Source organism: Melanaphis sacchari, unplaced genomic scaffold (genome assembly GCF_002803265.2).
Source record: "Melanaphis sacchari strain LSU unplaced genomic scaffold, SCAv2.0 Contig74_pilon_pilon, whole genome shotgun sequence".
Classification (NCBI taxonomy): domain Eukaryota; kingdom Metazoa; phylum Arthropoda; class Insecta; order Hemiptera; family Aphididae; genus Melanaphis; species Melanaphis sacchari.
In genome coordinates, this window is record NW_020271531.1 from 1,748,227 (window position 1) to 1,772,211 (window position 23,985).

A 23,985-nucleotide genomic window follows, 5' to 3' on the forward strand; every position below is an offset into this window, starting at 1 on the left:
TGTCACTCCGGCATTCTTTTGAGTGTTGAGTACTTGCGTGATATAAAATAGTGTGAACATGTGATACTCTCACGCTTTACTTTAAATAATAATAAACTATAAAATTCATACAGACAGACTGTATTGGTAGCCGGTAGGTATTTCAGTATTTGGTAATATAGGTAATAGCCAATATGAAATAACGATTATTATTGGTTAAACTATGGTCCTAAACTGTAGTCGTTAGACAAATTATATTTATGTTATCATATCATGGGCTTAATCCTTTTTTAACGTTATTATTTAATAGTTATAATAATAACATAATATAATATATCCATCGAGATATATAACTTATATAATATATAATATATCGATGGATATATCATATTATTAATTATTATATATATATTACTACGCAGTGTCGCCTGCCACAACATAATTTTTACCGACGGCTCAGTCGTCGGTCCGTTGGCAACTCTGTAACCTTTGTGCGCCGTCCACGCTCCGACCTCTTTTGTTTCCTGATCGCGACGACCCGTCGACCGACGACCACTCGACTGAGTGCCGTTCACCGTCGTTCATCTCTTCGCTAGCCGTCCTGTGTGTTCGTTGTCTCCGCAGTTCGTACTTGTGATAATACCGACGGAACGCTGCGGCAGCACAGCATTAATTGTCACCGCGACAACAACAGCAGTATTCCTCCTAGATACCATTAGGCTATACCGATAAAGACGATTACGACGCTAGTGCCTGGTTAACTCGGCGGTGCTGCTGTTGTTGTTGTTATGTCCAATTGCCACATACAATTTCGACCCGATTGTCAACGGATCGCCTTTGCCTGACACAATTCCGTCGTACACGTAAGTGTTGTCTTCTGTAGCTAATGTGGTCGTTCCATGTGATTGACGTTACTTCTCCTATTACGTAATAGTAATTACATGCCCACTACTCGACTACAACTACCCATTATACTACTATACTGCTAGAACAGTACTTTATATTATATTACTACTGTCAACCTATAGTACCAGTCTCGAGCCCAAAATGATTATTCTATTATCTTTCGATGCGGACATCCGACGAGTTGTGTTGCAAGCAATACGATCAATATCATACGACAACAACAATGACGCGATATTATTGTTGTTGTTGTTGTTTTTGTTGTGATTGATCGTTGAACTGTTATCGTGAGCGTGTACATACGGGTACATATCACATCACGATTTGTGCGCCTAGGTCCGATCTCCCTCGTTGACAGATCGAGCGTGTAAAATAATTACTTAAAAATTTACAATTAAATGTAATCGTTAAACGTCAACCGTGACGTGATTGCAATTGGTACAATAGTGGAAGCGTGAATTGCTAAATCGTGTGATGAATATGACCTTGGGGTTTGGAATTTTAGACTGTTTGTTTTTGGTATTCGCACGTTATGCGCGTTCTTTTACGTCTTTGTACGCTATCTGGGTTTTGGAAGGGAGTAGGAGTAACGCCGCTCTTGACACGGCCGTGTCGGGTTTTCTTTTCGCTGTTTTTCTTTCGGTTATCCGATCTCATAGTTTTAGGTGGTTAGAGGGGAGGCTCGTTGACGTTGAAATGTCGTAACGCTGTCGACTGTCGTTGGAAGTCATTGCGAACCAGTCGGTTCTTCGGTTGTTGAGCCGAGACACCTGCTTCCACTACCGTTGGCCGTGTTTTTAATTAAACAATCATCCTTATTTATAGTGTAGCAATCGCTCGACGTTATGGCGACAGATAACAATAAACTAATGGACACATTATAAACGATTTTAATTTACGTTGTACGTACATCCATTACGCCGTATTATTCTGTTTGGCTATTATGCGCACACGTAATCGTAATAATATTACAACGGGCGCAATTTCTGTGTTCTAGATCATCATCGTCATTATTATTATTAATAATAGTAGTTTTAATACTGCGACGCTATTGCCATCACAATAATAATAATAATAATAATAATATTATAGGAACATGTCTTGATCCCCGCCAGAGCCTCGCACGACTATTTAAAAAATAAATGTTTTTTCGTGTTTTCATCGTTATTATTATTTTCTTATCGACCGTGTACGCTTATTGACGCCGTTCGATCCGTTCGTCGAACGAAAATAATATTGTCTGTGTTTTTGTGATTTTATATAATAGGTATTGCACTTGTCTATGATTTTAGTTCACGAGGTCAAACTATTGTGGACTTGAGTTTCGTTTCCTTCAACACGTGTCTGACTAAAGTATTATGTTTGCAACAGTTAAACTATTAAAAGTTGTGCATAATAGTTTCAACAGATTTCTCAGTAATTCAATTGAAAATCATTGTCTGTTGTCTATTTTATAATTACTGGTTTTTGTTTATTTTTTATCTACTGACACTGACACTTGAACTTTTATCAACCTCTTAATCCAAACACTAAAATTAAATTAGGTTTAAAAATAAAACATTCTAAACTCATTGTTGAATCGCATTGCAGGAATTTTAAAATTATTTCTAAAGCAGAATTTTTGCTTATCCATCTCTATACACTATCACTTCTCTCAATGATTTTCAAATAATATCTTCTTATTCTTTTATTGACATTTTTTTTTCTATTATTATTTGATTTTAATGCAATCAAAAATAGTAATACTCATGTAGGTATTAGGAAGTCTTCAAACTGAATAATTTTTAAGTGTGTTTAGTTTTTAATCCACTCGGTTTTATATAGATATAGGTTCAATAAGTAAAAATTTAACAGCAAAATAAGTAATATATTCTGTACTATATAATCTATCCTTATGATGTTTATTAAAACTTAATATAATTTAAAAACTTGCTTAAATTTCTGTTATCATTATATAATTTTACTTATATTTTACTTTTAAGTATAAATTCAAATTATAGTTAAATAATAATAATAATTCAGAACATGAGTACCAAACTAACTAATTTTAAATGTATTGAAAAATTTACTTACCTATTAGAAACACTTAAAAGTAAAGATACCTATTTTATACCTATATTGGTACTCACTTGCTTAACAATGAAATTGGTCTTGTTGTTTTATCTGTCAAACAAAATACCTATTTGTAACTTTTTACAGTTTGGCAATTTGTTATATATTTGTTTTTATAATTTTAGGTAGCTGGTATAACTACACTATATATTAACTCGTTTGTTTTTAAATTTAATTGATAATACTATATTCAGTAAATGTTTTTTTTTTTTTTATTAACCTTTGTAATTTCCCTATTGGTACTAATATCTGTCTATAGAATTCATCTTAAAATTTAATGATTTATTATATAGTTTACCAACTAATAAGTAATAAAAATGTATGTATAAATAATTTATTGAGGTAAATATTTTGTTACTTCAGTCAAAGGTTATCTGATATTGGAATGTGCACTATCTAGACATCTAGTACCTTTTAAAAAGATGCCAACTAGAAACCTTAAAGTTTTGTTATTAAATAGCTTTACAAAATATAAATTTATGCGGTTTAATTTATATTACCACTAGTTTTATTTGTAATACTTATTTATTATAACATATTACCTAAGTATTTAAGAGAGGCTTCTTTTGTTTGCATTTTGAATCTATTGCTTGATTTTTTTAAGATTATTTTTCAACCTTTTGGTTTTATTTATTTTTATGATTACTTTTTTTATTATTATTATTATTGTATATTTTATATGTTGATATTCATTTGTTGTATTATATGTGTCATCATTTTAATAAATAGCCATTGAGCTATCACCATTAATCAGTGAAAGTATGTGTGCACATTTTTTTTTTTTTAACTCAACACACAAATTCAGAAACACAAATCCTGTGGACCCCGTCATTTTAGGTTAGTACGGATCTTATATTATAAATTAATTTTAAAAAATCAAAAATTTGGAGTGATCTATTTTACATAACATACTAGGTAGGTATAAATAATACATTTAAAATCCATGATTATATTTTAATAACTTATTTTATTTTATTGAACTATTTGTCTATTTGTTTAATACAATTTAAATAACTCGGTATATGTTAGGTATAGATCCTAATATTTTCACATGCTATTAATCTTACAAGTTCCAACTAAAAGATTTAAAAAATAATTTATACATTTTTTATTTATTACTCAAGTAAAATCATAATTTTTTTTACAAATATTCTTTAAATTATCTATTGTAGTAATTCATTTTCTAGTTGTTAATTTATTATGTAGATACCTATTTGATTTTCTTTAAAAAAATAGATTTATGGGATTAACTATTTAAGTTGGTTAATCTATTTGTTTTCTTAAAAAAAAATATATATATATATATATTAATTATTATTATATTTGCCCATCTATGTTCCTAATTGTATTATTAATAAAAATTAAATAGGTATCTATGGTTTATAATTTGTGAGTTATTTAAAAGACATTCCTGAAAATATGAAGATAATCAAATATTATTTGTTTTTTATTAGGTTAATACATATTCTAATAGTAATTGCGTAATAATTTTTATGAAAAATTATGTAGGTTATTATTTATTATAGATAATATAGAGTTATAACATGACATATTATATTTTATTGTTGTGTTTAAAAAGCAATTAAAAATAATTATTATTTTTAAGTGTATCATCTAATTTTGGTATAAAAACTTGATTATGTTAACAAAGTGATGATCACTCATCAATTGAATTTTGTTTAATTTTACAAAATGAGTAACATTGAGGCTACAATTAGTAAAAAACATTTAGTTTACAGCCTATTTAAGTATTTTAAAATGATTTCCCAATTAAGAGTTATATACTTGATTTTTAAGCTCAATAACATTTTTAATTTAGTTGACTACATAGCTTAAAATAAATAATTTTTTTTTTATAAGTAAATAAAGTATTTGTATTTTTTAAAAAAAATGTTATATATTATAGATTTAAACAAATATAAGATACAGATATTTATTTTGATTCATTTTATTATTATTGATTGGTATTTTGGAATTATATTTGGTTTGTTAATTAAACAGTTTAAAAGTCAAGTAATAATAAATATGGTTGTTAGTATACCTATTTTTATAGTTAGTTTGTTACCTTCCTATTTTTTTTTTTTTTTTTTAATTGTAAATTATTTAAAACTAGATGATACTGTTAACAATCATTGTATACATAATTTTATGTAATTCTAAAAGTGTGCATTTAATTAGATTTAGGCTTGGAAAACTTAAATTAATTGTTGATGTTTTAGGTTTATTTTTATTTATAATTCTTTTGCATGAAAACTTAAGTTTCTACATGCCTAGTTAGATTAAAAGTAAAAATATAGTTAAAAATTTTTCTTTCAATATTTCTTAATGCTTTTTGTCTTATATTTGATTGTATGCAGTAATAGCAAACATGTTTTGTTAATTATATTTTTAGATAATACTGAGTTATAAGTTATTTTAATTTAAAATTACAATTGTAGATAGATTTATGATATCTGATGATTTAAATCTATCCAAACAAATTTTTTATTGAATATTAAGTTTTAACTATGGTTTTAACATTAATATGGATGTACTGAATTTAATTACTGTTTATTTGAATTGTTGTAAATTCTACATCCTATGACTATCCTTGTTGTGATAAATAGCACACCCCCTGGAAGGTCAAATCAATTCTTAATTGACATTAATTGTATGTCAATTTTTTACATGGGAATTAGTACTATTTGATTTTGATTTATTGAAAAATAGTAGAACATTTTAAGTTAGGTTTAAAATCACTTTTAGTTTCTTATGTAATGTAGTTTTATCAGTTTTTTATTGTGATAGGTAATCACATTACATTTTTAATATTTATATAAATATAATTAATGCACAGATTTCTATATAGAACTAGATAGCGAACTCCCGCTATTAATTGAAGCCAAGTTTTTCAATTGGCATTATATGGTAAATATTAATTATGTTGTATTGTATTTTATAATGTCTAAACTTGTTGTTTAAAAAAAATAAAAAATATTTTATATAAATCATTTTTCATTTATTTTCATATTTTACCATTAAAAACGATGTTATTTCTAATAAATTTTGTATAGGAAATTTAATGTTTTGCCAACCGACAATATGGTTGAAATTGATACGCGAGCTTCACTATTAATAATATAAATAACATACGAGTTCCTTATCTAGTTAGTATAGAAATCTGTGAATTAATGATACTATTGGAATAATAATATTAATTATTATATATGTTGTTGCAGTTTTGTATGCAGTGTGTATGCTGCTTTTCTACAATCTTTGCACAAAAGAAATGATCACATCGCATCTTCAAAATGAATGCACGTTCCCACTGTCTTGAGTTAAGCGTTGAAGGTTTCCAAGTAGATGAAGCTGTCTCCTGTCTTTTTCATACTGTACTTCTACATCGATCGCTTGGAAAATTTTGCTTTGCCCCTGATGGCACTTATACCATGGGCACTGTAGGCTTGCGAGATGTTGACTGCAATTTCATTGACTTTACATATATATGTTGTTCATCGCTACATTTAGATCGCAAACTTCGAAATGACATTTCAGAATTTTCTGAATGTCTCAGGCGTGATAATCACACATTTGGACAAATCACGTTAGAGTTTTTTCAAAAAAAAAAAGCTAGGTGGCCATTTCAATCAGAGTGTACACCTTGGGAAGTGTGGAACGTGCGTGTTGATTTGTTGAAAATTTGTAATGAAACTAATAGACAAATATCTAAAGAAAAAATAAGTGACTCATTGAGTGAAAAAATAATTTATATAGCAGAAATAATGAATAGGCATGAGTACTTGCCAAGTATACCACCACAGTCTGAATTGGATTTAGTGTTTGATACATCATTTGCTGATATTCAACCATACTTATTTAAGACCAATTATCTAACCAGTGGTGCAAGTAGTCCATCAGTTGGATCAGCTGTTCAAAAACTCATACGAGATACATTGTCATTGTCGTAACTATAATTTCTATTACAATCGTTATTTTTCTGTGTCTACCAATCACCTATTAGTGGTAACTTAAAATTAGTACAAAGTAGAATTTATATATAAGGTTAAAATTATGACATGTAATATTATTAATAAGATAATAAATTTTTTGGCTTTTATTATTTCTTAATTTTTGATGAATACATTTTATTTTTATTAACTAATAAATAAAAATTAAAGTAAAATTATATTTATAAATATTAAAAAAAAAAAACATAAATAGTTGTTTTATTCACTATTTTTTCTCATTACAGAAGTACTGCAAATTTCTTATTCTTTTGTTTTAATAATAGTGTACCACGTTATATATATTTTTAGTAGTTGATGTTATTCATTTGAGTTTTGTCTTCTTTGACTTTTATTCTTATTTTAAATATGATACTTTAAAAATTCTAATATATCCACTAACTAACATGTAAATGTTAAGACCAAGACTGCGATTTAATTTAATTTAAATATTATGTTGGTAATCTACACAAAATATATTAGTCATTGTCTATCATTTAATTAATGGGTAATATTTCAGTATTTTTTTTGGACAGCTACTTTTATTTTTATTCCATGTGTACATTTTTGTTCTTGTTAAATTTGTTTTGTTGTCCAAAAAGTATATCTGAGTGTCAATTGTTCATTTTATTGTATGTTGCATAAACTGACAATTGTCTGCAATAATTTTATGCGCTTTGTCATAAAAAAAAATTGTAACTTGGTAAATAATTTAAAATATTATTGTGTGAATATTTCATTTTTTTTTGTTTGGAAATTGGTTATTTTATATAGAAATGCCTAAATATATAATTTGTAAGTTTCCATTTTACTTAAATAGTTGTATATATTTTTCACTTGTATATTTTTTTTAAATGGTGATAATTTTTATTAAATCTTATGTTTTTTTATTATTATTATCATAGTTATTAATATTAATATTGTATATTATGTGAGTAAAATTGTAAATTATTTTACTGTTAAAAAATAGGCTTACCAACAATTCAAAAATGATTTTAGATATATACATTTGCTATATAATTATATATATATATTTTTTTTTCATAAATGATCAATTTGTTTAATTTATATGATATGAAATTTCATTGTAAATCAAAAAAAAATGAATATTTTTTTTGTTTTGTTGTAGTAACTTGAACCACTGTATTATAATTTTCATATTGATTTTGATGTTTAATAAAAAAAATATGATAATAACAATATTTATTGTACCCATTTTATTAACTGTAATAAACCTTTCTAATATTAGGTCATTTTTTATCGATATTAGTTTAATGCAGTTGTATGATTTAAAGTTACAATTATATAAAAAAAAAAAATATTAATATTGAACAAAGTTAAAGCTAAAACTAGCAAATTATTTGTTTTACTTATTTTGGGATTAATAAGTGTATTTCTAAAAATAGAAATGTATATAATATTATGTACTAGGTGCTGGAGTTGATCAGTATTTGTATGGACGCCTCTGTACTTATGTCAAATGTAATTAAAAATGATAATTATTATAACAATTATTTTAAGCTGAATGATTATTTTAAATCAATTAAAAAAAAAAAATCGATATCGCTAATTTTAAATCGTAACTCATTATTATAATTTGAGTCCAAATGCAACTTATAAAGAACTGTGATTGTTATTCTACATCCAATTCGACTTTTTTTTACAAAATAATAAAATGACCGAACTTATTTAAAACATGAATTTAACTATTATTTTATTTAGTTGTACCCTAACCATTTTACTTAATGCAAAAATTAAACATCGAAATTAACTGGAGTGTTACATATGAATAACAATATACTTTATAGCATAAATACTTTGCCCAAATTTCAAAAGTCTTCTAGTAGAGGATAATAATAATTGTATAATAATATTGTGTGGTGTAAACATTTTTTCTGTTAATGATTTTGCCATTTTCACCGACGTCCAATTTTTCCCTCCGTGTGTTCAATGATCCGCGATGTCGGTATAATTTACGACTAAATCTATTTAATAGATAAATACCTAGGCGTGTGTTTTATTTTGTTCGAATATAATGGTAATAATACTAATACTAATCATCTGTGCATGTACCGCTTCCGTCGGTGGTTTGTTCTGACGGCAGCGCGGTAATGACAAAGTCGGATGCTATTTTAAATGTATGCCCATGTTACGTTTGTTAAATAAATACCTAATAATATTATTCCACGCTATGCAGTGCATTTATATGTGTATTGCGGGTTGTTTGAATTTAGGTATATTTTTCCGATGCCACGTGATCACTAAACACTGTATACAATAAACCTGATTTGATTTCTACGTCCAATTTTTGCCAGTCGCTTTGAACATGATATTGTTAATATGATTTTTACCAATTTGTGTCTTTCCGATTTTACAGGATCTTTATACGCATGTGATGTCTAATAATGAGTTCACCGAGAAGTAAGCCAATCGCATATCGTTCATACTCGACCAAAACACAATCAACAAAAGGTAAATAAATAATCACACTGCAGTGCGACTACGTTGACCGTAACTTTAAACACAAAAACGTTAACATTTAAAAATGCATGTTGTTTCACATTAATAATAATAGTTTTATGTGACGTTTAAGTCTATAACGTTTTATTGATGTTTCTAATGCTTTACATTACTATCTAGAGATAGTGAGCTTGACCTCTGTGCGTTGAACAATTTTGTTAATAATGAAATATTTATGTACTTGCGTAATTTTTTTTTAACGAGAGGTTGGAAAATCAAACGTTAACGTGATAAAAAATTTATCATCAGAAACAATATACAAATTACCCATGAACCATAAAAAAGCATTTAGTTGCTAGAAAATGAGCTGGTTTGATAATTTTTAATTTCACATCAGTCTTATTTTACTTATTTAATAATATAAGCTGTAGTCTTGTAGATAATACTTAAAAAAAGAAAAAATATATTAAATTGTATGATCATTTTCACGAATAAAATACGAAACAGCAAAACAGTAGTAAATTCTTTTTTTAATATTCATGTAAATATTATTATAATTACTAAATTAGGTACCTATTTAAGTTTTCAAAAAGTTGAAATCTTCTGTTATTTTTCTTCCCCTCTGAGAAAAATATCTTAACTAATAATCATTTAACACTGAAAAAAATTGTGACACACAATATAATATTTTAGTATATTTTAAACATTTTCTTTAGTCAACGTTTTCATAAACTAATAACAGTGACTTTTAACATCGACAGTTTCTAAACTTCCTGATTACCCAACGTGCATGGATTATATTATAGTGTATGTTGTATGTGCTGCCATTGATTATTATACGACATTTATATTACCTATAAGACAAAATAACAAAATTGCAATGTTAAATATTCGTAATAAACTACTCAAATGCGTGGAATAACCTTGATATTTGTACAAGTTGTACTACTGGCATTGTATTATATTTTATAATATTATGTATTATGTTTTTTTATGGACCTTAAAATCAATTTATCTATAGTGGACGTTAGTATGAATAATGAAAATCAAACTAATGAACTGTTCAAATAATAATGTATACATTATATTATACTAGCCTAAATAAAAAATCTATTGAAAAATACTCGTAAAAATTGAACTAGCATTTTTTTCTTTGATAATAATATTTCATTTAAGGTATTTTAATGTAGTCTCTATAATAAAAAATATATTATTTATATTTTATAAAATTTTATTCAAGTATAAAAGTATTTAATTTTAAACAGTGAAAATTATTTAAATCTGTATTCGGATTCCTAAAATTGAATATTTAGCAAAACTTATCTTTAGTTTAAAATATATTGCAGAAACTGGTTGATAGTTCATATGTTTAATTAATACTAATTAATGGTATAAGATTTATTTAACCATTTATGCCATTAATTGCTAATTTAATTTAAACAATAATTATTTATTTAAATTGATTATTTCATAATTTATTCATTTTTTTATTTACTTATTTAATACCTATAAATCATGTGCAGTGTTTATTTATTATTATGTAAAAATACTTTCTGATAAGCAAAAAAGAAAATATTAATAATAATAAAATGTTTTCATTTTAGTGTTGAGTGGTGAATATAGCGGCAGTGAGAGTGAATCATTTGATGACACTAACGATGGACGCAGAACGGCAATTAGACAAGAACCACAAGGACAAGAAACACATAAAGACTTCAGTTTATCATCACCTTCCGCTTATGATACACTTATCATCCATAACGATGATGGAACTAGGTTCAGTTCTGGAATACCTAAATATCGTTATGGGAATAGGGAAGAAGTAAAAAATCAAGGACATAAAAATGGTGGACGACAGACTGTTGACATGGGAGTTAGGGAAATAACCAATATACCAGATGATTATCTCAATCAATCTCATGTATAATTTTATTATTATTTATTATCAAATTATTAATATTGTTTATATTCAAGTATTCATGTTTTAGGTCTTAAAACATCTTGCTAAAGAAGTTAAAGTGGATCCATCAAAACGTGACACTAACTTGTCTCGATGGCATGATACTGATAAAAATATATGGTTACCAGAATATCGACCAGTTCCTATTAGAAATCTGGTTAAATCTAAGTCTCAACCAAATTTGGGTACAGGTTTGTTAAAAATTGAACGTTCTGAAACAGATCCCATGAGACACACATTAGGAAATACTAGGTATTATTGATACATTTAAAATTAAAACATATGTAATATTAATTCTATATCTTAAATGGTTTTAGAAAAGATCAAAAAATGTTGTCCATAGTGGACTGTTTGATGATGGAAAACAAAAGTCTGAAAATAGAACTGGAATCGTGCCATCAAAAAGTTGCCAAATCGTACAGGGTACTTGTTTATATTTAATTACTCACGTGTTTATAATTGTTATGACACTAAATGTTCCTAAAATTGATTAATTGGTTCTCAACATTTTTGTATTTATTTTAAAAAACATTAATTTGAATTTATTATGTTATTTATTAGCTTGAACAAGAAGTTTCAAAGGTATATCGATCTCACCAAGAACTTGTGGAATCAAGTGAACGGCGGGAAAGACTTGAACGAACAGCTCGATTAAAACTTCAAGCAGAAGTTAGGCGTTTACAAGAAGCCAACCGTGCTTTACGTGAACAATCATTGTCCTCCTCAAATTTAGTAGATTCTAATCAAATGGTAAAACGTGAGAACATGATAGCTCAATTGATAACCCAGAGTATGTCGTATATTATTTTTATACAATAAATATTTAATTAATATTTATTTTTAGATAAAGACTTATTAGCAGCTAAAGACCGCCAAGAAATTGAATTAGCTGCTCAACGTGCTACATTAGAAGAGCAACGTACTCATATTGATATTTTGGATACTGCATTAACCAATGCTCAGTCTAATGTTGTTCGATTAGAAGAAGAATGTCGTAAGAAGCAAGTTCACGTAGAAAGAGTTGCCCAGCTTCAAAGAGCATTGTCTTCTCTTCAACTAGCAAGCGATCGCCGTGAACAGACTGAGCGTAAACTTCGACTTCAGTTGGAGCGAGAATTGAGAAATGAACGTGCGCGCAATAATAATGCTTCTCAAGATGGTTCAACTGGTGAGTTAAAATCATATGACTTATTTTCTTATGTTGTATATATTATGAAAAATTATAGAAAATGAACCAGGTGAAAGCTTACCTGAATTAAAACGTATGTTACGTGAAAAAGATGAAAAAATAATGCGATTAGAAGGTGAAGTTGCAAAATGGGAACAACGATACCTAGAAGAAAGTGAACTACGACAAGCTGCTATTGATGCAGCAAGTGTACCAAAGTAAGTAATAAATTTCTAAAATCTATTTTTATATTGCTCGATAAACTATTTTAGGGATGCGAAAATAGCAGCATTAGAAAAGACAGGTCAAGAAAGTGAAAAACTTATTGCAGAAGCACGTTCAGACAAGTTAAAACAAATGGAAGAAGTTCATGCAGCACAAAAAAAAGTCAGCGAATTGGAATCGCGGTATTTAAATTTAAATTTCTACAGTTGTTGTTCCTTATTATATATTTTATTGGCTTACAATAATTAAATTTTTTGTTTTTTTTTTTTTTTTATAATTGATCTTAGGATGAAAGAGTTGGAATCTAGATTGGCCGAACGTGACGCAATGATCAGGGTGTTACAAAAAAAACATAGTTTTGAAAAGGATGTGTCTGGGTCATATCCAAGTATATGTCTTAGCCATCACACTCCACATTCAAGTCTTAATACTACAGATTTAACTTCTGATGACCTTGGTAAATATATCATAATTTATAATACTACCATGGTGGTATAACTTTAGAGGACGCCGCACCCTCATGTGTTATCTCTATCTTACACACGACATGGCAAATTTTCGTTCAGCAGAATCCATTTTATGATGATATCTTTAATATTAGAGTAAACTTACCTATTATAAAACTTAAAGGTAAACATTTTATCTAGGCCATTACATAGGATTTTATTGATATTTTAATTTTAAACTGAGTTATAACTATGTAAAATATTAAAATTATAAAATGCTCATAATTCACTTTGAAATTATAATATTAATAAAAGCCTATGTGATGCCTCAATAAAATTCTTACTATATTTAAGTTTGATTACAGATAAATTTACTCAATATTAAAGCTAACAACATAAAATAGATTCTACTGAACAAAAATTTGCTATGTTGTATGTATGTAGGACGAAGAAAACACATGCAGGTGTGATGTCCTCTTGATGACAATATGACATTTCTGTAAATTTATTTATACATTATTATTATTATTTGTTTACCATGTAGCTTTATCCATTGATTTTCACATGGACACTGTATTTTTATTAAATGTGTAATAGTTTTAATTTGATACTTATGTATTGCTTACTTTTCATGAAAATTAACCAGACTATTTTAAAAATTTATAGATTGTATAATTTACTAAATAAAATATTTTGATATTACTTTTCTGTACGGTGGAATGGCTTATGGCTCTCAAAAGTAAAATAAATTAGGATATCGTTCATCAGATTAACCCAACATGAATTATGCCTAGTAAAATCTAGGTGATATCTATTTTAAGGACATGGATGTTATAGTACTAAGAAACTAGTAAAATTGCTTACACAAAAAAAATAACAATGTTTTAAATTAACTGTTATAATCTAAAATTTCAAAAAAAATATATATATATTTACATTTTACAACTATAATATACATCATAATATAATCATGTCATCTCTAGTTTCAAATTTGGTATGTAACTGTATACTTCTGTTCACTATTTACTTTTGTTTTACACAATTTATAGAAAAGTATGGATTTATCACATAAAAAATACATTCTCACCATATTCTAAAATGTAATTTTTTTTACAACAATGAAAATAGTTTGCTAAATTTTCTGCATATTCACAAAACAGTAATAGAACACAATCGCTTAAAATTCACAGAGTGACTGAAGAACAGATTATAACAATATAATGCATAATTTATCAAATAGTCATATTTCACAAATTATTTTTGTGTTGCATTAAATACCTACCAACTTGAAATTATCTTTATTTTATAAGATACTATTAGTAGATATTATGGTTGGCGGTATTAAAGTATAATCTTATTTATAATACGATGGTCAAGGTTTGACTATAACTAAATTAGTTGTATAAATGAGTAAATTTAATAAAATTATACTTCAAATTTTTTGATTTTAGTTCATACTTATATAATATGCATTTAAAACTTACTTAACTATAAATTGAAAAAGTACAAAAAAAAAAAACATTCGTACCCTATTTATTTATTCTTTTGTTTTTATGTATGCTTCCTCTATAGACTATTTTGTCACTTAACTAATCTCTTAAAATCATTATATTTTGATAATTATTGACACAAAGTCTACTGTGTTTAATTTACATTAAAATGTTTGTATCCAGTATCCTCTAGTTTTTAAGTATAATAAATTCACCAACAATTTGAATGTATTCCAGTCATTGATTTAATATTATTTTTGATTACTTTCAATAATGTGGAGCTTATTTACTCGAGACTTATAATATAATAATCTTTTGTTTCTCTACATATTTTATGCAGTGAATATTCTCTAAGATCCACTGATAAGGTAAAATTCTTCTAGCATTATTTTTATATATGGTACTAAACCTCGTATCTATTTCAACAATTTTTTTTTGGTCCTTAAATTTTTTCTGTTACAGGTTTTTTATAGATATAATATAACCTTCTCTCAAATGATTATTTCAATCTATTATATTTTGTTTTATCATATAATTTATAAATAAAAAAATGTACTTCTTAATTGATAATTATTTTAGAGGTGAATATTAAAATGGTATAATTTCACTTTGAAACAATTGAATCTTGTTCGTTTTTGGCCATGACCATAAATCATATCAATAAATTAAATAAACAACATTTAAATAAAAACTATTAAAACTTTCAAGGACGATTTAATTGAATTAACAGTTAATTAAAAGTATATAAAGCGAAGAATAGTAATTTATAATTTTACTTAATGTGTCTGCTATCTCGTGTTTATTGCCTTAAATCTTTGAGTTGGAAATTCAGAAAATATCTTCTATTTTGTTCTTTGAAAAAAATATACCTAATAAAAGTTTAATTTGTTATCACCTAGTTTTTATTCTTTAGGTTTTGGCTCAAATAATTCATATACAAGTAGTGTGGACAGTACTTACCATCACCACCATGGTAATAAGTATTCATCTACAAATCAGAGTTTTGACCATAAATCATTAGATGATCAACTAAAAGAATTGGACTCGCAGCTATTGAACAAGGTAAACACTGTTGCAGAATCATCTTACACTGATTCAGTTTCCGATGTTGTCTATTTGTTTTAATTGTTAAATATTGTCTTGTTTATCTTAATATATAACAAACGTTTTTCGTTTTGTCTATTTAGTTTGTACTCACTCTATTATATTTTTATCTGTGTGGGTATTAATTTTATAAATTACCATAATTTAAATGCCATTAATTGGCATAGTCTGAAAGGTATCGTAACTAACACGTTCTCCCCTATTGAGAGCTTGATCTTGAACTAAATCATATGTGCATATTTGAAAAAAAAATAGTATAACCAAAAACAAAACAAAACTAAAAAAACTTTCCATTTGCAATGGAAAAAAAAATTACAAGTGTGTATTATTTCTAATCTTTAAAGCATCTTAATGTATTTACATGTTTTTAATTTCTTTTAGTTTTAACATTTTTTTGAGTGAATTAATCAGGCATGAGTTTTATTTCATTTTAATTTCGGTTTAACTAAACAAAATAAAAATATGCAAGAGAATTGGTCGTTTACTGGGTGCCTGGATGGGGGGACGTGTTTGTTTTTGTTTTCAGAGAGGTCTTTGCTGTTTTCCAGGCTTCTCTCATACGGGCTCTTTGTCGCGAAAAGCGAAAACACCCCAACCACTACTGGAGGGTGTAACTGGAAATTTCCTTGGCCACCGAGCTGATGACATCATGCTTTTGGAGAAACAAGGTTTGTGTTCACAAGCACAACGCCAAACACAAGAAAGCCGTTGTGGAAGTTTACCTCCTAGTTCACTTCCTCGGCCAAAACGACACAGGAAATCTAGCAGTAAAGTTGGAGAGTATGGTCGACTCAGCGATTCAGATGTCAAGTCCAAAGATGTGAAAAAGTTAGGTGAATATAGTCATTTCAACGATAGCCGTAAGAATTCCTTGAATTCCCTAGATACATCTAGTGATGCTAGCACAGCTCCAAATACACCAACCGAATGTCCCTCTTCAGTTAAATATGAACCATTAGAACGATCACTCAGACAATCACCTCTGCCACCAGATGGACGTTATCGTAGATCTAGCCATGAATCAGATGTCATTAACTCTAGAGAATCGTCTTGGACTGGGCCTAGAGAGTCTTCATCTAGAAATAGTGTCAACCGAGAATCAAGATCTAGTATTACCAGAGAATCTCCAACTAGGGCAATAATGGTTGGTCCTAGAGACTCACCAGGAAAGAGTATACTTGATCCGCCTAGAGTTATGGCCAGAGAATCTCCAGGCCGTTCTTTTTACAAAGATACACAACGAAGTTTTATCCCACCACCTAGAAAAATCGATTTTGGAAGTTTAGGCACACCAGATTCAAGTAAAATATCAAATATTGAATCCAAATTGAGAATATTCTCTCCAGGAGGGATTCAAGGAAGAAGAGGATCATTGCAAAGAGATGGAATTTATAAGGGAGACTCAAATAATAAAAATGGTGTTCGGTCACTCCCTACTCCGAACAAATATAGAATTCAGTTTTAATTTAATGTGATATTAAAAGTTAATTAATAAATCATTAAATTATTATTTATACGCGTTCTTAGCGAGTTCAGATCTAACACTACTTATGTAAAACCTAGTCATGTTGCTTGTCAATAAAATAGCTGCAGTCTTTTGGCGTTACAAGTTTAACGTACATTGAAAATGATCTGCTGTATTTTACTTTACTTATTGTATATTTAATATGTAAACGCATATTAAACAATGTAAAACAAATTGTTTTTTTTTTTTTAGTTTAATTTAATAACAATTCAATAAAATGTATAACCAAAATCATTATCTAGTCCTGCTTATTATTTTATTAAATTAATAGAAATAAATTTACAACTCTGGTTTAACTATATTTTTTAATTCTTTGTTTCCTTAAAAACTTGATTTATGATCCTCTAATCTTATGAAATTGTTTTCTTTTTTAATTTTGTACAGTAGTCATAGTGATAATGCATAGTAGGTAATAACAATCTATATATTAGTAGTCTTCTTAAGTCAAGAGTTTGTTTATAATATTCTTATCACCTTTTGAACTATATATTATATAAGTACTATTGGTAAACGGTCTATTAAATACTTATAAATTTTAATTTTTAAATATTTTATTAAATTACAGTGCCTTTTTCCTCTTTACAAATTTATTTTAAATATACATATAAAGTTAAATATTGCAATAAGCTATAATTTATGTAGGTAGTAATACTTACAAGTTCACGAATGATATTACATGATAACTATGTGTATAGATAGTAGTGAAACTTCATAATGTTATTACACAATTTTATATATAAATTATAGGATCATGTATTACACAATTATGTGGTTTAATTAGTTTATTGACTGAAAAATCAATTGAAACTGGCATTAAAAGTTGGATTTAGAAGAATGATTTTTTTTTACATCAGTATCAAATGAGAATAAAACGTAACTAGGTTTGATTCGGTTGATTAATTTATTTAGTTTATGAAAACCGTGTTGTTTATTACACATAAGTTATAAATGTTGTATACAGTAAGATCCGTATACAAAAGGACAAAGGTTCATAATCAAAAGTGTTCTTTGAAGAGAAGCTTTAGTATTTTTTTTAGTTAAACTCATGTATATATTTAATTAAAATATTGTATTTTAGGTATAAAAAAAGCTAATAATAAATATAAATATTAATCAACGCCTGTTAATCGTCAATTATTGAAATTAAATCGTGATCACTGATATAAGTGCAGACTGGGATATAGAAGTAGGGGATGGAATATTTATTAAGGGTCATATATTTATAATTATGAATAATTTTCAATACTTATCTCTAATTGAAGGGATGTGATAAAAATTGTCTATGGCATATCTTTACTTACTAACTTTTATTTATAAGTATTATAGTCTATGGCCATTAGGACATATTTAGGTACAAGAGCAAAATATAAAAAAAGGTTAACAAAAATTAAATGGGTACAATAACAATTAATATTGATATAAATATAAAAATATGGCGGTACCGATGAGATTGATCAACATCCAAAACCTATCTAACTATGTCCCTTAAACATCGGAATACTAAAATTGATAGGTAATTAGAAATATTGACATATAAATTATAACTGACAAAAAAAATACTGACGTGGATTAATTATTTTTAACAATAAAGAGAAATGGTGTGATATCAGTTTCCGTAAAAATATTAACCTACTATATTTTTATGCTCAATTACGGCAGCTTGCAATGTCCACCAAGAAAAAAAAAATTGGATTTGTAGGCACTGCCATGAAATTAGAACATACTTAATCACTAAAGCGGTACAATATAAATTATAATAATAAATAGCAATATAATCATTAATCATTATTTATTGAATTGTTAAAAATATATAAAATTTTACTGTAAAAATTATTAAAATAAATTTATATTGACAAACATTGTTTCATGAAAGAAATCTTATAAATTAATTAAATAAAACTATTAGATATTTCGATTAATTATTTTTCTTTTTTACACTTGAAAAAAATCTACTATACTTACACTATTTTTTAGTGAAATTTCTTCCTTTAACAAATTTTTTGCTTTTTAAACTACTCTGTAACAAAAAAAAAAAAAAAATCATACTAATTTAATTAAAGTGAATATATTTAAAAAAATAATTATTAATATTTTTATTTTATCTTCAAATTATTACGCTACACAATCGAAATGTTCTTTATATTTTCAAACTTTAATTAACAGCGATTATCCAACAGAAGTATTTTGTAGATCGAAAAACTCTCTATACATCAACAAATGTGATATGGGCGTATTTAAAATACGTGATATCGTTGATATTAATATTGTCTGATAAATTATTTCGATCTTTTGAATTATATTATCCATCTAATATTTTTAAAAATTTTCCATATTATACTTGTAACCTTTGTTTTTTTTTTTCAAAGTTTATTAAATTTATTTCGAATTTAACGATCAATATTATTGGTAAGGTAGCCTATTGAATATTAATTTTTTCTACCACTATAATTTTCATAGAATTTGGTAAACTAATCTTAGAAGTCTTTAATTTAGTTACTGAATCTATATAAGTTTATTCAAAATTTGATTTTTTTTATAAATTAAATTTAACTGTAAACCTGAATCAGTTAGTAAATCTAACAAGTTTTTAATTGATCTAGCATCGTTTTTGTCTAATTTTGTGATGACATTTTTTATGGTATAAAAAATGTTTGTAATAATAAAATGTTGCATTTAGTTATGTTCTCTTGCAATCTCCATCTATAAAGTAGCAGTAAATAAGTACATAATGGTTGTGATTGTGAATGTTGTGATGGTAATGGTGTAGTGATTAGTGATTAGTGGGTGTCATTTATTTTAAAATATATATTATGATAGATGTATCTAACAATATTTTTTCTTTCGTTTGAAAGTACAAAAATTAATAAAATGTTCCAAAAAATACTAAATGTCCATAACAATACAATTTTCTAAAGATGAAAAAATTGTACTATTAGATTTTATGTTCCATGGATCAATTTTTATATAGATTGGCAACGCATTAAAATAATTCCGAGCACTAATAATGACAAAAACTCTTAGAGAGTAGAAATGCCAGTAGAAGAAGAAGAAGAAGAAGAAGAATAATGACATTCTAGGTTAGTTAATAGTTTTCTTGAATTTTTTAATTTTTAGAAACTACAATTTGTTGGAAGTTGTTATAAATTTTAAAATATCATTAAAAATTAGGTACACTTGTAAAATGTTCATAACTTGTTTTAAAATTGAAATACAAAAAAGCCTAGATGGTCCTTTAATTAATATTTTTACTTTTAAATTTTAGAATAATTAAATATCGACAGGAAATTACAAAAAAAAATTAATAGAAACATTATTAAAAAATATATATACTAATATTTTTAATTTTATAGAAATAATATACAAAATGAATTATTCTAAACGTTAAGTTTACTGTTTAAAGTTTAATGTTAAAAAGATGAAGACAATACAAAAGGTCATGACATCCAATTAAAGTATATCTATTTACCAATAAAATATTTAATTATTAATTTTATAATAAATTACTGAAAATGCTATGCAAAGGCTAAAAACTAAGTGTAAATCAAGAATATTTATAATTTTATTATACAGCATAGGTAACATAAACCTTTAAATATTAAAATATATTTTGTTAAAATGAAACATTTTAAATTTTATTTAAATATAAACTGTACTGCCATATTGAAAATTTGTATTAAAAATGAAATGCTATTATAAATGTAAATTTAATTAACACCATGAAACACCTTCGTATAAATTGTAAGCTGCTATTAAATATTAATTCTTGTAATTGAAGTTTATGTATTTACGCATAAAACATTGAACATATTTATAAATTAACGAGAAAAAATTTGAGATAGTGTCAGCAGAAGGGCAAATTTTTATTTAGGTAAGTTATAGTTTTAATAAATCATTTTTTTTTTACTGTTTAGGGTAGTATCCTACACTCTACAACATATAGTTAAAAAATGTTAATATTTTTTAATAAATTATTAATAATAATTATTATGGCGTATGGAATTTAATGTATAAAAAACAAGAAAAATGCCGTAAAACAATAAGATTTATTAATGCACAAATATGTGCCTACATTATAATAAAACTTTAAAAATTCCCTTTAAAGTTGTTTTTAATTTAATGTTAATTACAAATATTTTTGTATTGTTTAAATAAACGCAATTTAGCATTATCGCCATTGATACACGCCGTGAATATACCTATTGACTATATTTGTCATACATGTATATTTGTATACAAAAGTGCTAATGCTAAGATGTGAGACGTGAGTATTTCTTAATATTTTAAATGGAAAACCTCAGATCAAAATTTCGTTTATAGAAGTTTAAAAAGAGCTTAGAATTTTATATTTTTAGAACTTTTTAAAATTTTAACTTTTTTGATACGTGTATATGCAGCACAACTTACTTTTTCGTTAAATAGAAAGGCTATTTTTTTTTTACGAAATTGAATAGATTATTTTCTTTTGAAAAACTTTTGTATAAAAATTTGTTTTTTTTAACATCAAAATTCAAAATTGACAAAATTAGCGTAAGTTAAACATTTACAAATAATTTCACTATTTTTATTAATATTTCAATCATAATATTAATTTTATGCTTGAGACATTCTTGTATTGTTGAATTATTATTTGTACACAGATAAAATTGACATTGCTATTAAAAAAAAAAGTATCTATATCGTTTTACGCATAAGCATACATACAGAAAAAATTAAAATGATGATATTTTCTTAAAATGTGTTCTTTGATATAAGTTTTTTCTATAACCTCTTAAGATTCGTATTTCGATTTATGAACTTTCAGCTGAAATATTTTGAGGTTTTTCTGACTAACGATACACTGTATATTTGTACATATAATATTTGCCTCCATGTGATGAAAATTTTGTTTTTCAGACCATTGTGCAGCTGCCGTCACATTTATCTAGTTGGGTTTATATAGGTAAAGAGATACGTAATAAAAATAATATGACGGAGTATAATTAATAAAACTAATTTCATTTTTCTTCTTTTTATTGATGACGTTAACTACACCAAACATTTTTATAAATGTTTGTACAATTTTATTCATTTTTACATAGCATATAAAAATGAAGATATTCAGTTAAATAAAAAAAAATTATAAAATGTAAAATAATAGTTTAAAATCTTAAGTTCTTTGAAATACGAAACCAATTTTATGTTTGGAAAGCATTCAGAAATAAATGCAATTTGCATTTAAATCCGCTCCCCAATAATATTAATATTTCAGTTATAAATACAATTTATATTGTACATTTTAATATTAAAATGTCTATACCTATACCTTGTGCAGTGCTGCTGTAGGTACTAGGTATATGCATACGTAAAGCCTATTTTGAATTATATAAATAAATTTACATCACATTTGTGACATAGAATTTTCAAATACTATTCCTATAGGATATTCTCACTTTTTATATTCTTTCTTTAAATTCTATGTATAGCTAAATATATTATATACATAAATCGGATTTGTATTTTTGATTGATGAAATTACTACGCTGAATATGTCTTTTGGTAAAGTGTTGATCGCGATGATACTAATATAATCATTAGATAGTATGAGCCACGATATGAGTTCCCTACTTCTAATACAATTTGTATCTATACGTGCAGCAGGGTCAGTCGTATAAAAAGTCATTTAAATAGGTAATATTTACGATTCAAAACGTAAAACCGTGGTTATTACTTATTGTAATCTTCCTCTTATGAAGAAATATAGTTGGTATTTAACCATATACCAATTACAACCAATAAAATCGTATCTATTAGTGCTTATAGTAGTACCATTATAAAATATATTATCTTTTATTAATATATGAGTATAGGTATTATTTATTTTACCTTATGAAATAATTAATGCGAGACGGTTTTAAACAATAGAACTTAGTAATCTTATAACTAATAATTTATATCATATACCAAAACCAAGGCTGAGAAAGTCAACTTATTTTACTTACTTAAACTTGATAAGTTGATTTAAAATGGATAAATGTAAATTAAGCTTATTATAATTTTTTTTTAGCCTTTTAAAGTGACAAGTTAAAATAGAAAAAAGTAATTTCATTTAGTAAAAAATGAATTACCTTTTTTTACTTATTTTTTATGTATATGATATAATTAAATAAGAAGATATGATAAAAGTATCTACCTATATGGCTATAATATATACAAAAACAAAAATATATACCTAGGTAGTAAAAGTAATACATCATAATTCATTCGTAAACTATAAGAGATATTTACAAAAAATATAATTCATCAAAGAGAAATTATAAGAAATATAACAGAATGGAAGCCAATTCAATTAAAGAACCTTAAGTCCGATTGCACCAAACTTGTTGTCATATATTGATAAATTATTTTTTCTACTGTTTAATTTTAATCTAATGATAAACTATAACGTTTGTTAAATTAACATGTGTTAGATTTAAGAATGTTGCTCAATCATTGACCAATTTATTATACTTAGGTTGTTACCAATACACTTGTTATCAAATAAATGGTACCTGCAAAACAAGCCGATATTATCATCATTATCATATCACAAAACATTGATAACTAAATTTAATCATATATATAAGATTTTACTCGGCGATCAATCAGCCTCTA

General features: G+C 26.2%; 2 protein-coding genes across 3 annotated transcripts; both read left to right on the plus strand.

The window, feature by feature from the left end:
* The first annotated feature begins 504 nt into the window (after nucleotides 1-504).
* Nucleotides 505-15,908, plus strand: LOC112601125 (autophagy-related protein 101). Of its 2 annotated transcripts, XM_025348564.1 has the most exons (11): nucleotides 506-842; nucleotides 9,355-9,449; nucleotides 11,042-11,358; nucleotides 11,426-11,649; nucleotides 11,715-11,820; nucleotides 11,959-12,187; nucleotides 12,242-12,565; nucleotides 12,624-12,783; nucleotides 12,838-12,972; nucleotides 13,078-13,247; nucleotides 15,640-15,908. In XM_025348564.1, exons 2-11 carry the CDS (start codon nucleotides 9,383-9,385, stop codon nucleotides 15,849-15,851), a joined length of 1,944 nt encoding a protein of 647 aa, XP_025204349.1. In that variant the 5' UTR covers nucleotides 506-842; nucleotides 9,355-9,382; the 3' UTR covers nucleotides 15,852-15,908. The 2 variants fall into 2 exon arrangements, with proteins under 2 accessions (XP_025204351.1, XP_025204349.1); XM_025348566.1 differs by lacking the exons at nucleotides 9,355-9,449; nucleotides 11,042-11,358; nucleotides 11,426-11,649; ... (5 more) ...; nucleotides 13,078-13,247; nucleotides 15,640-15,908 and adding an exon at nucleotides 6,213-7,077 and having other exon boundaries at nucleotides 505-842.
* LOC112601126 lies at nucleotides 15,907-17,538 on the plus strand. Its single transcript, XM_025348567.1, has one exon. It carries the CDS (start codon nucleotides 16,327-16,329, stop codon nucleotides 17,293-17,295), a length of 969 nt encoding a protein of 322 aa, XP_025204352.1. The 5' UTR covers nucleotides 15,907-16,326; the 3' UTR covers nucleotides 17,296-17,538.
* The last annotated feature ends 6,447 nt before the right edge of the window (nucleotides 17,539-23,985 follow it).

Excerpts from the sequence above, each read along its gene's own strand:
- LOC112601125 (XM_025348564.1), top strand. The coding sequence starts at position 9,383 with ATGAGTTCACCGAGAAGTAAGCCAATCGCATATCGTTCATACTCGACC. Across the intron at positions 12,784-12,837 it reads GATGCAGCAAGTGTACCAAA|GGATGCGAAAATAGCAGCAT; the intron begins GTAAGTAATAAA and ends AAACTATTTTAG. Across the intron at positions 13,248-15,639 it reads TTTAACTTCTGATGACCTTG|GTTTTGGCTCAAATAATTCA; the intron begins GTAAATATATCA and ends TTTATTCTTTAG.
- LOC112601126 (XM_025348567.1), top strand. The coding sequence starts at position 16,327 with ATGGGGGGACGTGTTTGTTTTTGTTTTCAGAGAGGTCTTTGCTGTTTT.